Source organism: Microcaecilia unicolor, chromosome 7 (assembly GCF_901765095.1).
Source record: "Microcaecilia unicolor chromosome 7, aMicUni1.1, whole genome shotgun sequence".
Classification (NCBI taxonomy): Eukaryota; Metazoa; Chordata; class Amphibia; order Gymnophiona; family Siphonopidae; genus Microcaecilia; species Microcaecilia unicolor.
In genome coordinates this window covers 217,083,321-217,097,996 of record NC_044037.1, presented here as the reverse complement: position 1 = coordinate 217,097,996, position 14,676 = coordinate 217,083,321, and the positions used below count along the sequence as shown (strand labels likewise).

At 43.0% G+C, this 14,676-nt stretch overlaps 1 protein-coding gene across 4 annotated transcripts in view; it reads right to left on the bottom strand.

The window, feature by feature from the left end:
* Positions 1 to 14,676, bottom strand: part of ZNF385B (zinc finger protein 385B) — a 451,618-nt gene that overhangs the window by 218,031 nt on the left and 218,911 nt on the right. The window contains exon 3 of one of the 4 annotated variants that reach the window (XM_030210446.1): positions 12,220 to 12,226. The exons of the other annotated variants lie outside the window; for them this stretch is intronic. Within the exon in view, the coding sequence (XP_030066306.1) occupies positions 12,220 to 12,226 (7 nt within the window). The remainder of the gene's footprint in view (positions 1 to 12,219; positions 12,227 to 14,676) is intronic. 4 annotated transcript variants of the gene reach the window in all.

Sequence of the window (14,676 nt, the reverse complement as noted above, 5' to 3'; positions counted from 1 at the left end):
AGTGCAGACTCTCTTTTGTTGTATAGGTTAATTGCAACATTAAAATATGTGCTCTTGGTCTCCTCAAATATAGCAAAATCATTGACCTATTAACTCTATGATTCATACTATGCATATTTGATGATACTATGGAGCTCATTTTCAAAAAAGAAAAATGTCCAAAAAGTGGCATAAATCTACAATTGGATGGTTTCCTCACAAAAACGTCCAAATTGGTATTTTCAAAACCAGTTTTTAGACGTTTTTTTAAAAGTCCGTTAGTGGTGCGTTCAAATCACAAGGGGCATGTCAGGGGCATGTTAAAGGCGCGATGTGTGCGTTCCTAACACTTGGACGTTTTTCAGCCATAAAGAAATAAAACAAAACCATCCAGGACTAAAACTAAGATGTTTTGAGCTAGACCTGTTATTGTAACGAATAAGGCACAAAAGGGTGCCCTAAATGACCAGATGACCACTGGAGGGAATCAGGGGTAACCCCCCAGTGGTCAATGACCCCCCTCCCATCCCCCACAAATGTGAATACAAATATGATTTAGCAACCTCTATGACAGCCTCAGATGTTAGAGCCAGATCTATTAGAGCAGCATGCAGGTCACTGGAGTAGTGTAGTGGTCAGTGCAGTGCAGTGCACCATGGAGTAGGGGACTCAAGTCCCTATCTCCTCTACCTATCACATCTGTGATGGAAACTGTGAGCCCTCCAAAACTCACCAGAAGCCCACTGTACCCACATATAGGTGCCCCCTTCACCTATAAGGGCTATTGTGTACAGCTGTGAGCAGTGGGTTTTGGGGGGCTCTGCAGACAAGATAAGGGAGCAATGGTGAGATGTGTACCTGGGAGCATGTTTTGGAAGTCCACTAGGGTGCCCCATTTACCTCCTGGGAAGTCTAGGAGACCAGTCAACTAAAAATGCTGGCCCCTCCTACATCCCAATGGCTTGATTTTCTACGTTTTTCACTTGGACATTTTTTTTTTTAATGGACCAAAAAACAAAAACTTGTTAAAAAGAGTATTTTCAAAAACAAAAGATAGACATTTTTCTTCTTAGAAAATTAACTTCTTTCTTATTCAGATTCTGGACGTTTTTTGCAAAAAGTCTATAGTCGAACTTCAACGTCATATCGAAAATGCCCCTCTGAGTATATTTTACTCCCCATTGATTCTCCGAAATTTTAAAGTTAGACTGAACCACTTCTTCTTATGATATCCTTTAACAGGTTATGGTAATATGGGGCATTAAAGTTAAAACCTGAATTTCCATCTGAGTTATATGTATAGGACCAAATGGTGCTGAAAGATCGGCACTAAAAAAGTAGCACTTAGTGCTATTCCATATACGGCACTCAAAGTTAGGCTCCATTTATAGAATAGCGATTAATGCTAGGATCTGCGACTACTTTTAGGCATGAACATTTACACCAAATGAACCCTCATGTAAATCCTTGCACCCAGGGGCGTAGCCAGACAACAGATTTTGGGTGGGCCTAGGCAAGAAGTGGATGGGAACCAAGTGTTCTCTTTCTCCCCCCTCCCCCAACCATCAAAAATATATCTCAGCTGGCAGGAAAATGCTTCTTTCCACCTTGGCAGTCTTAAGTAGGCATGCGCTGAAAACTGAGCGTGCACAGGTGCCAGTGTCATGGAGAGTAGCATTTTCTTTACCATTAGGGGGAAGTCTTCAGACCATTAGGGGGAAGTCTTCAGCTGGCAGAGCTTGAGATCCCCACCAGCTACCGTTAAACGTGTGCTACTGTTAGGTAGGCCTGAGCTCTAAGTGCCCACCCAGGCCCACCTGTAGCTACGCCACTGCTTGCACCTAAATGAGGCACAGGTCTCCCTTATTCTATAACAGCATGCACAAATTGTAGGAATGCCCCTGATCCTCCCATGGCCACGCCCCCTTTATGAAGCCACACATAAAATGTATGTGCTGTTCTGGGTGCATAGCTATGCACAAGTAGATTTAAATTGATGCAAAGTAGCATCAATAATTGATTGTTAGGGCCCAATTATTGGCGCTAATTGGCTCATTATTCAATTAAATTGTACATGCAAATTAGGCATGCACCCAAATTTGTGCATGTAATTTTTAGCACCATTTATAGAATTTGGGAGACATTAACCAAAATTTGCAGGTAAATTAGTTTGAGAAATGTTTGCTGTGAAACCAATAAAAATAATTAAAAAAAATCTAATGATTATGAACAAGCTGAAAATATCTTGGTTTGAGTATGACTTGGAATTATTCCATATCTTGGTTACACCGCCTTGAGTGAATTCCTTCAAAAAGGCAGTTAATAAATCCTAATAAATAAATAAATAAATAAATAAAGTCTGCTGAGTTCAAGACGTTTACCCAAGTCTGGCCCTCAGATTCTTACTAGTACTGCAATGCTGAACACTGCCTCATCCATTAAACTTGCAACTTCCCCAGTGCTCTCATACAGATCCTGTGTTTGGATGCACTCACATTGGTGGAAGTCAGTTTTTCAGACTGATTTATCACTGTAATTGGGCACTGTTGTATACTTTACTTTTCCTTTCATTTTCTTATTCCTCTCTATTTCCTCCCTTTCTTATTTTAGCATATTCTTCATGAGTTGTTCTCACAAGGTTTCTTTAGAAGTTAGACAGTTATCTCCCATGTCTTGTACTGACTGCAGTCAAAATTCCTTTGTTTACTATCTCTGTTTAAATAGGTAACCATTGCCTGAAGCTTACTGTAACTAATAACTGCTCAGTGTGCTGCGGCGGCTAAGAAAGCAAATAGAATGTTAGGTACTATTAGGAAAAGAATGGAAAACAAAAGTGAGGATGTTATAATGCCTTTGTATTGGTCCATGGTGCGACCACACCTCAAATATTGTGTTCAATTCTGGTCACCACATCTCAAAAAAAGATATAGTGGAATTAGAAAAGGTACAGAGAAGGGCGACGAAAATGATAAAGGGGATGGGATGACTTCCCTATGAGGAAAGGCTGAAGTGGCTAGGGCTCTTCAGCTTGGAGAAAAGACAGCTGAGGGGAGATATGATAGAGGTCTATAAAATAATGAGTGGAGTGGAACGGGTAGACATGAATCATTTGTTTAATCATTCCAAAAATACTATGACTAGGGGGCATGCGATGAAGCTACAAAGCAGTAAATTTAATACGAATTGGAGAAAATGTTTCTCCACTCATCGTGTAATTAAACTCTGGAATTCGTTACCAGAGAATGTGGTAAAGGCGGTTAGCTTAGCAGGGTTTAAAAAAGGCCTGCACGGCTTCCTAAAGGACCATTATTAAATTGACGGAGAAAATCTACTGCTTTTCCTGAGATAAGCAGCATAAAATATATGAAACTTTTTTGGGATCTTGCCAGGTATTTATGACCTGGATTGGCCACTGTTGGAAACAGGATGCTGGGCTTGATGGACCTTTGGTCTGTCCCAGTGTGGCAATACTTATGTACTTCTTCAAGTCTCCTACTCTGAGCATTTCAGAGCTTTACAGAATATTATGAAAAGTGTAAAACTGAATACCCCAAATCAGTCTGAGAAATTATGGCCATTATTTCAGAAGTCTATTCACATGAAAAAGTGGCATTTATATGTATATCACATATTTATACATATAGTTTTAGAAAGCCACTCTTTACATGTGGAGATCCACATTCTGCAGAGCTTTCAGGGGGCATGGAGACCATGGTTTGGGTGTGATTTGGGTGAGGCTAAAATCTCCATATGTATTCCCTATTTTACAAAGAGAATGATTCCCACTTCAGGCACAGGCAGCTCCTTGTGACTCTGGACAAGTCACTTAACCTTCCATTGCCCCATGAAAGCCGCATTGAGCCTGCCATGAGTGGGAAAGTGCAGTGTACAAATGTAACAACAAATACTTGCATATAGGGAACAATTTCCATGTTGGGTTTTACACCAACTGAAAGGCACACATAGGATTCAAAAAGCACTCGTTTCGACCAGGGTTTTGCAAAATGGATTAAGAGGATCATTCTTCTTAATCCCAAATAGTACACTTCCATCTCCAAGATGAGTTAAAATTGCATCCTCACACGTGCAGGATTTTACGCTAGGACAGCAACACACAGAAGTGGCATCACTTGCATGTGAGAGCTGTGAAATGTCCACTTCCGCAAGAAAGTGCTGACACCTCCATGTGGAAGCTGCTGGGCTCCTGTCATTCATTTTTTAAATGTGTAAACCTGTAAAACGGCTGTTCTTGCTGTATATCCTGAGAAATACATATGCATTCCTGCGGGTGTTTGGAATTCAGCACATCCTGACCTGGATGTCTCAATTCTGATCTCTATGTTCTATGGAAACGGGACACTCTATATAATGTCCAGGGAATAAAAAAAAAACACAACTCAACATACCCATACAGTAGCACTCTGAATAAATGGCAGCACTTAAAAGAAGTGGAAGAAAAAGACCTCAGAGTCAAGGCTCAAGCTTATACAGCTAAGCAAAATGCTAGAGCACAAAAAACTCCACTCTCAACCAAAGTGCAAATTTTCAACAGTCTTGCAGATTGAAAACTGTATACAAGAGCACAGGCACAATGAAAGAAAGATCAAGCACTCAGTTCATATTATAACAGTTCCCAAAGTCACTGCACTTATCTTTATGGTATCACCATTCTTCATAAAAATATTCACACGAGGCTTGTCCCCAATATATGACAGGGAATCCACATTTCGCGAAAGCTGCTTCAGGGGTGAAGAAATATCCTATGTCATAGCCACTGCAATATCACAATATGGCAAACTCTCTATATAATATCATGTGGCATTTATTTCTACTAGCATGAGGCCAGAAACAAGAAAGTGGCAAGTGAGCAGACAATAGGACTGTAGAGCAGTGGCGTAGCCAGACAACCAATTTTGGGTGGGCCTGAGCACAAAGTGGGTGGGCACAAAATTTTCTCTCTCTCCCCTCTCCCCAACTCAAAATATAAATACTTTAGCTGATGAGGATCCCCAATGTCTGTCAGCTGGGGACCTCCACTAGAGATGGCCAGAACTCCTCTCCGCCAAGCCCAGCAGGCAGCAGCAACTCCTCGAGCCACTGATGCCAGCAGCACCCCATACATGCTTAGTTGTCAGTGGCTCCAGGATGCTGCCCCCATCTGCCAAGCTTGGTGGAAGGCATTTCTGGCCAGCTTCGGAAGAGATCCCCAGCTGGTAGGGCTTCGGAATTCCCACTAGCTACAGCTAGGGTCAGGGCTGCTGTTAACCATGCTACTACTACTACTACTACTATTTAGTAGTATTTAGTACTATTTAGTAGTAGTAACTGGGAACCTCAGCATGCACAGCAACGCTGGAGAAAACAAAACAAAAGCGCATTTCCTTTTCTACTTAACACAATAAAAAGACATCCACTATGCACATTTCCCAAAACTAACATATTCCATTTAAAACATTCAAAATAAAATGATTTTTCTACCTTTATTGTGTGGACATTTTATTTTTCCATCATGTTGGTTCCAATTTCCATTTCCTGCTTTTCTGTCTGTCTTCTGCTAATTCTTCAAGCGGCTGTCCATTTGTCTTTTTTCTCCTATCATTTCCTCACTACACCTGCCTCTGAAATATTGATCTTTCCATTTTAGCTCTTTCCTTTCTTTCTTTCTTTCTTTCTTTCTTTCTTTCTTTCTTTCTTTCTTTCTTTCTTTCTTTCTTTCTTTCTTTTTTCTGCCTCTGTACACTCAAATTTCACCCTCTTTCTAAATCTTTTCCTTCTTTTTACTTTTCAGATATCCATGGCATTTCCTTTCACCCACTAGCTCTCCCATTCCCCATCTCTCTCCTTCCCAGCCTATCATTCCCTTCCATCTTCAATCTACGCACCATTACCATATTTCTGCCCTCTGTAATAACTGTTCTTTCATTTATTTCCTTGCCATCTCCACTCCCTGGGCCTCTCCCCCATGCTTTCCACCATTCCCAGTGTCTCCCTCCCTCCACCCTTCCAGCCCAGCATCTGTTCCCTCTTTCTCCCATCCTCACCCTCATAGCCTGATATCTCCCTATCCCTTTTACATCCCACCACCAGCATCTTCCTGTCCCATCTCTCTCCCCTCCCCCATTTTTCAGCATTTTTCCCTACCATCCATTGTCCATCTTTTCTCCCTGGATCCATCTTCCCTCTTTCTCCCCTTCCCCGCTTGTGCATCTCTCCTTTCCTCCACCTTCATGTCCAATTTTTCTCCCTCTCCCTGCCTGCCATGTTCAACATTTCCCCTCTCATCTCTCCCTCCTTTTCTTCCATTTCCATATCCAACACTTTTTTTTCTCTCTGGTTCTTTACCACTCCTATGCAGCCTTTCCCTCCCTCTCCCCATCCCACCCCACCCCTGTCCAACAATTCTCCCTCTCTTTCCCCTTGCAGCATCTATCCATCCCTCCCCCCACATCGAACAATTATTCCTCCACCCCACTAGCACTACCCTGTCTCACTCCCTACCCTCATCTCAACAGTGCTCCTGTCTCTCCCTCTCTCCTTGATCCCTCAAGCCACCTGCCAGCATGCTATAGGTATTTTTTCTCTCCCTTCCTCCTCCCAACTGCTGACATGCTGCACATTTTCCCCTCTCTCCCCCCCCCCCCCACATGCTGCACATTTCTCCTCTTCCCCCCCCCCCCCCCCCAGCCAAACGCTGCAGTTTTTGTTCAACTTCTCTCCCGCCTCCCAGCTACTGGTGCGCTGCAGGCCTTCTTTCCTCTCACTCCCCTTCCACCTTCGTCGGGCGGTGCTGCGATCTAGCTCTGTCTGCAGTTCTGCACGTCTGCAGCAGCTGAATGCAGCGGAGCCGAGCCGCTACGCTACGTGACTGCTTCCTTCCGGCCGGCTTCACATTGATTCTTCAAAACTCTCTGACGAGGCGGGGCCAGTGGAGGAAGCATATTTTGTAGTGGAGCTAACACACAGCTGCCCGATGATGGGAGGGAGCAGGGCGGGAACAAAACCTGCGGCGTGCCGGCGGGTGGCTGGGAGGAGGCTCAGGAGGGAAAACGGAAGTGAGCAGCAGCAAAGGAAAAGTTTGGGCTTCTTTGAGGTACACTGTTGCTGGGCGGGCCTGAGCCCAAAGTGGGTGGGCCAGGCCCATCCAGGTCCACCCGTGGCTACGCCCCTGCTGTAGAGACAGAAAGAGAATGTTTCTTTTGATCAAGAACGCAAGTACAGGCAGAAATTTAGAATTTTCTCTTAGCAGATATTAGAAGGTCATTCTACGGGTTTAAAAAAAGGGGATGTGGAATACAATGTGAGGCATAATCGAAAGGGACACCTAAGTTTTGCTGAGGACGTCCTAGCAAAACATCCCGATGGAGGGGCGGGGAAAACCGTATTTTCGAAACAAGATGGAAGTCAAGCACGCCCATCTCAGAAACGACCAAATGCAAGCTCTTTGGTCATGGAAGGAGCCAGCATTCATAGTGCACTGGTCCCCCTGGCATGCCAGGACACCAACCGGGCACCCTAGGGGGCACTGCAGTGGACTTCATAAGTTGCTCCCAGTACATAACTCCCTTACCTTGTGTGCTGAGCCCCCCCCCCAACCCCCCCCCCCAAAACCCACTACCCACAACTGTACACCACTACCATAGCCCTTACGGGTGAAGCGGGGCACCTAGATGCAAGGGCATAGCCAGACAACAGATTCTCGGTGGGCCTAGGCAAGAAGTGGGTGGGCACCAAGTGTTCTTCACCACCACCACCACCACCACCAAAAAAATATCTCAGCTGGTGAGAAAACGCTTCTTTCCACCTTGGCTTACCATCAAAGCTACCACTAAACATATGCTACTGTTGGGTGGTCCTGAACCCTAAGTGGGTGGGCCCTGGCCCACCCAGGCCCACCTGCGGCTACGCCACTGCCTAGATGTGGGTACAGTGGGTTTGTGGTGGGTTTTGAAGGGCTCACATTTACCACCACAAGTGTAACAGGTAGGGGAGGATGGGCCTGGGTCCGCCTACCTGAAGTGCACTGCACCCACTAAAACTGCTCCAGGGACCTGTATACTGCTGTGATGGACCTGAGTATGACATTTGAGGCTGGCATAGAGGCTGGCACAAAATATTTTTAAAGATTTTTTTGAGGGTGGGAGGGGGTTAGTGACCACTGGGGGAGTAAGGGGAGGTCATCTGGTTAGTTTGGGCATCTTATTGTGCCTTGGTCGTAAGAAAAAACAGGAACAGGTAAAGTCATCCAAGTGCTCGTCAGGGACACCCTTTTTTTCCATTATGGGTCGAGGAGTCCATGTGTTAGGCACGCCAAAGTCCCGCCTTCGCTATGCCTCCGACACACCCCCATGAACTTTGGCCATCCCTGCGACGGAAAGCAGTTGGGGATGTCCAAAATTGGCTTTCGATTATACCGATTTCCACGACCCTGTGAGACGGACGCCCATCTTCCGATTTATGTCGAAAGATAGGCGTCCTTCTCTTTAGAAAATAAGCCTGAATGTATTATAAATATTCTGGAAGTCCAGGAAGGATGCATGGTTATGTCTGCAACTAGCCAAAGGATATCTGCACAGATCTTCCCTACACCCCTTCCCTTGCAATCCGCTCCATGGATAAATCCTTCTTATCTGTTCCCTTCTCCACTACTGCCAACTCCAGACTTCGCGCCTTTTGTCTCGCTGCACCCTACGCCTGGAATAAACTTCCTGAGCCCCTACGTCTTGCCCCATCCTTGGCCACCTTTAAATCTAGACTAAAAGCCCACCTCTTTAACATTGCTTTTGACTCGTAACCACTTGTAACCACTCGCCTCCACCTACCCTCCTCTCCTCCTTCCTGTACACATTAATTGATTTGATTTGCTTACTTTATTTTTTGTCTATTAGATTGTAAGCTCTTTGAGCAGGGACTGTCTTTCTTCTATGTTTGTGCAGCGCTGCGTATGCCTTGTAGCGCTATAGAAATGCTAAATAGTAGTAGTAGTAGTAGTAGTAATCTATTGTCAATAGCAGCATCTGAGGATGATTAACACTGATATTATATACTATATTTTATTATGTTATGTAACTGCTCTATTCCTAATGAGGATGGAGATGAGATGAGAATTTGTTTATGTTTCATTCTTTTATATATTATATTTCTTTATGACTTGTGTTGTATATTGTATGTTTATTAATTTGCTACAAACTGCTTTGAGTTGCCATGAGTTGCCTTTTTTTGAAAAGAATGAAATGAAGAAAACTATATCCACAGCAGTGCCTTATAGAGTAACAACTTTATTGGATGACACTGTTTGAGAACGTTAGAGACTGACGTGCTAGAAGAGCAGACACATTTTGAATAAACTTAGGAGTCTTGAAAGTTGGCAACAGACTACCTGATAAGATATTTGAAAATTCTGGGTTATGAAGTAAGAATTTGTAAGTTCCTAATGGATTTTGGCAGTGGCATATAATTGAAAATTACATGACTTGGATAATGCAACAGTCTAATGGAAGAAGGTGAATTAGGGAAGAACAGTAACCACAAACATAAGAATGTTTCTTAATCGCAGGCCTAATTCATTTCAAACATCAGTTTGTTCACTTAGGCATGTAATACAATACCTTAGGTACCTAAATCTTTTAAAAATGAAGCCACTTGATTTCAGTAAGACATTCACACCATTACAATGTTGTATTTAATTACATGCTGTTCTTCTAATTAAGTAATGTTACTGCCGTTGTCAGTCTTGGGTCTTTTAATACAAGCTAAAGCCTATCAACAGTGATCTGGTTACACAAGCTTAGACATAGTCTACATAAAGTATTTATTTTAAAAGCTTTTGCCAAGAAGCATCTCAAATGGAGGAAAGTCAAGAGTTAATTAAAATGTACTTGAAAAATAAAGCCATTTCTAAGTTAATATGTGGAGGAGTGGCCTAGTGGTTATGGTGGTGGACTTTGGTCCTGAGGAACTGAGTTCAATTCCCACTTTAGGCACAGGCAGCTCCTTGTGACTCTGGGCAAGTCACTTAACCCTCCATTGCCCCATGTAAGCCACATTGAGCCTCCTGCCATAAGTGGAAAAGCGCAGGGTACAAAAGAAATAAATATATATTTTTTTAGCCAAAAAAATGACACAGTTTAGGAAATTGTAGTCTTTCAAGAAGTTAGGTGCCCTTCCACTAAACAGCATTAAGCAAAATGGTGCTCGAAAATTGGCCCTGAAAAAAATTGGCGCTAAAGCGCTATTCTATAAGGGGCACGCCAAACTGAGTGTGCTTTATATAATAGCACAGAACCAAGACCATGGCTATCTAAATAAATAGCAAGCAATTTTTCGAACCCATGCTAATATTTTTTCTTTTTTTCAAATAAATTTTATATGAGAGTGCCCTCAGTAAATTCCACTGTTTTCTAAGCAAACAGATTTACTGTTGCCCCGTGGTATAGCACTTTTTCATCAGGCTACTCTTTTTTTTCTTTTTTGTGCATGCTATTCGTGTCTTATAGTGATACAATTGCTGTGGTCATCCATCAATATTTAAAACTAGCATAATCCAACAATCAATCGTCAACTTGAACTTATCTTTATCAAGTGTCATCGTTCTCACTGAGCCCTTGCTCCACTGTCTCGAAGAGCAGGAACAACTGTTGATTTACGACTGCCTTCCCCTGGAAGTGCCCGACACCGCGGGTTTCACGTTTCTTTCCTCAGGAACTCAGGCTAAAGCTGTCTTCTCTTTATGGAACATGCTGATGACTTAATGACTTGAAGATGTATACCAAAGACTGGGGGATTTTTGTTTGTATATCCGGAGATGCCCAACTCATGGCATGTGGAAATGTAAATGGCGTTATTCTATAGCACTGCACCAATTTTTCAGAATGTCCCTGCTAACCCATGCCCAAGCCCCTTTTTGGGTTGCATGCTATGGAATTTAGGCACTCAGGGTTATAGAATAGTGTGCAGGCAGATGCGCGTGCAAATCCTAACTACAGCTAATTAATGTGAATAATTGTTAGTATACAATTATTGGCTGTAATTGGCTTGTTAACTAAGTTGTGCACAGATCTCGGGGGGGGGGGGGGGGATGTTCTGGGAGGTGGGAGTGGGATTGGAGTTGTGGGGGATAGGGTTCAGGATCAAAAAATAAAGAACAGGGAAATCCTCTACGATGAGGAATCACAGCAGACAAAAGTAGAGGCTGACCAAAGACGAATCAACACTGGAGATATGAATCTAACAGTCTTCATTGATGTAAATAAAAGGATGATCCGACACGGGCCGTGTTTCAACACATGCAAGCGCCTACTTCAGGGGTCAAATAATGTACTCTATAGGTAGAAAATCATAAAATAATCATAAATAAAAACAATCTTGTATGACTATACGTATGAAAATTAATTTTGAAGTTTAAAATTTGACATGTATACATAATCATAAACATGTAAATTAAATAAAAAGTTGTCATATATATACATTGAAAAGAAATGATGTATATGGAATTATAAAAAAATTCAAAATTCTAAAAAAAAATCCAAAATTCTAAAAAAATATATGCAAAAGATACTAACACACAAATGTTGTTTTGTTCTTTTAAAGACACTGTGCGTTGGCATCTTTTGCATATATTTTTTTACATTTTTGGATTTTTTTTAGAATTTTGAATTTTTTTACAATTCCATATAAATCTTTTCTTTTCTTTTCAATGCTGCGTTTTGGATGTTTTTCTGTTTTGAAAATGAGCTCCATAATCATATCTTGACCCCTGATATATCAACCTCACAGCCATGTTTTGTACCAATTGAAGTTTCCTCATGAGTTTTACTGAAATTCCAGAATAAAGGGAGTTGCAGTAATCTAACAAGGACAAAACAGCAGGTTGGACAAGCACTCTAAAATGTTGCTGAAAAAAATAGGAGTGAACTAAGTGCAATTTTCTCAATTTAAAAAATTATGTTTGTACTACAGAATTAACCTGTTTTTCAAAATTCAACAATGAATTGAGAAAAAGACCCAACACTTTAGAGGTTTTATTTATTTATTTAGATTTTGCTCACATCTTTTTCAGTAGCAGCTCAAGGTGTGTTACATTGAGGTACACTGGATATTTCTCTGACCCAGGAAGGCTCACAATCTAAGTTTGTACCTGAGGCAATGGAGGGCTAAGTGACTTGCCCAAGATCACAAGGAGCAGCAGTGGGATTTGAACCGGCCACCTCTGGATTGCAAGACTGGTGCTCTAACCACCACCACCGGTGCTCTAACCGCCACATCAATTTTAAAACACACACCATCAACCATTCAAATTGAAGCTGGAATAAGCTCTTTCTGTAAAACAAGTCATAACACTGTGGTCTTCTTCATATTAAGTTTAAGCCGATATGTCAAAGACCATTGTCTCACCTGTTCATCAACCCCAGACAGTGGATTGACGGGAATCAGAAAAAATATATCATCAGCATAGGAAAAAATCCATCCATCAGAGCCCAACGAAATCACACTGAATGTACTCATATATAAGTAAGGGAGAAAAAGGAGAGCCCTGTGGTAAACCACATATAAGTATCCAGTGCTCAGAAAAAGACCCTTCTTTCAACCCATTTTGAGGGTGGAACTATGACAGGCAGGAGCAAGTGAGCTTCGCTCCTGCCTGTAGGACCTCTAGACCACCAGGGATGACCGAGGTAGATCTGGGGCTCCTATGGAAGTGCGGAGTTGGGTGCTCGGGCTATGGATTTCACTGTCTTTGGGAGAAAATAAAGAGCAGATTGGAACTGGGAGAACTCAGTGGCGTAGCCAGACCTGACATTTTGGGTGGACCCAGAGCTAATATGGGTGTGCACTTTGTATATATAGATGTGAGTAGTTTTTTTGGGATCCTAAATAATTTTTAATAAACAGTCTGCCCAACAGCTGTCCTACAGCATCATAAACCACATACATATTCGGAATCTATGTTGCAAACCTTAAAACCACCATACTGAGAATACAAAACAATGAAGACCTATAGAGCAATTCTACCACACCATAAGCAGTCATTTCTACGAGTCACACAAGGAAAAGGAAAGCATCTTAAACACTACAGTGAGCACTAGCACATCAATTCGCTTATTGTAAAATAAAATCAGACAGAATAGAACAAATTGTCGATCCTGCACAGTCAATGCCTAATCCACTATAAAATAAGTAATCATAAACTTTCTATTTAGACAAAAATTAAACTGAACCCTCAAGATGCCACTCTGCATACAATGCAACACCACAGAAACAGAAAATGTCCCCTAGTACTGTGCAAAATATAAAGACAGCAGATGTAAATTTGAAAAAAATTAACAAATACCAATCACCACTTTACAAATTAACAAATAGAAATAAAACAAATATAGAAAATAAAATAAGACCATTTTATTAGACTAATACATTTAGCTGTCAGAGGCCAAAACCTTCTTCCTCAGGTCAATACAGTATAGTGCTGTTACAGTATCCTATCCTAACCTGAGGAAGGGGGCTTTGTTCTCTGAAAGTTTGTCAAAATGTATTAAAATTAGTCCAATAAAAAGATTACCTTATTTACATGTTCTATTATAAACATTTATTAACACAGCTACAATACTACTTTATCCTAAAGCAAAAAAATAAAAATATGTATTTTATTTATAGTTTGTTGTCTCTGGTTTTTGCTTTCCTCATCTTCTTTTCACTGTCTTCCTTCCATCCAGCATCTGTCTTCGTTCTTTCTCTGCCATCCAGTGTCTGCCCTCTCTGCTGTCCCCTCCATCCAATGTCTGCCCTCTCTCCCTGCTCCTTCCATCCACATCTGCCCTCTATCGCTGCCCCTTCCATCCACCATCTGCCCCTGTCTGCCCTCTCTCTCGCCCCCTTCCATTCACTGTCTGCCCTTTCTATCCCTTCCATCCACTGTCTGCCCTTTGTCTCTGCCCCTTCAATCCACCATTTGCCCTCCCTCTCCCATCCATCCAGGGTCTGCCCTCCCTCTCACTCCCCCTTCCATCCAGGATCTGTCCCCTCTCTATGCCCCTTTTTTTTAGCCTCCAGTTCCAGCCCCCTTATCCCACCTGCCCCTAGTTTTAGCCCCAGCCCACATCTCCCACCTGCTCCCCCTTTTCAGCCCCCAGTTTCAGCTCCACTATCCAACCAGTCCCCAGTTTCAGCCCCAGCTCTTTTCTCCCACCAGTCCCTTGATTCAGCCCCCAGCCACTTCTCCCTGTCCCTTTTTCAGCCCCCAGTTTCAACCCCGGCCCTTTTCTCTCACCAGTCCCGAGCTTCAGCCCCAGCCACTTCTCCCTGTCCCCTTTTCAGCCCCCAGTCTCCACAATTTCAGCCCCTGCCCCTTTTCAGCCCCCAGTTCCAGTGCTATCCCCCTTATCTCACCTACCCTCCTTTTCAGCCCCTAGTTCCAGCTCCCTTCATCCACATGCCTTGCATTAGGGGCCCCCCTTTTCAGCCCCAGACCCATTCTCCCACCTGCCCCAGGCATGCCCCATTTTCCCACCAGCCCCAGGCATGGCCCCTATTTTCCCTACTGGCCCCTTCTCAGATCCCAGTTCCAGCCCCCTTCTCCCGAGACCCCCTCCCCACCACAGTCCCCTTCTCCCATCTGAGACCCGACCTCCCTCCCCTCCCCTCATCTGAGATCCCCTCCCCACCCTTCCTCCCATCTGAGACCCCCCCCCGACCTGACCCGACTAC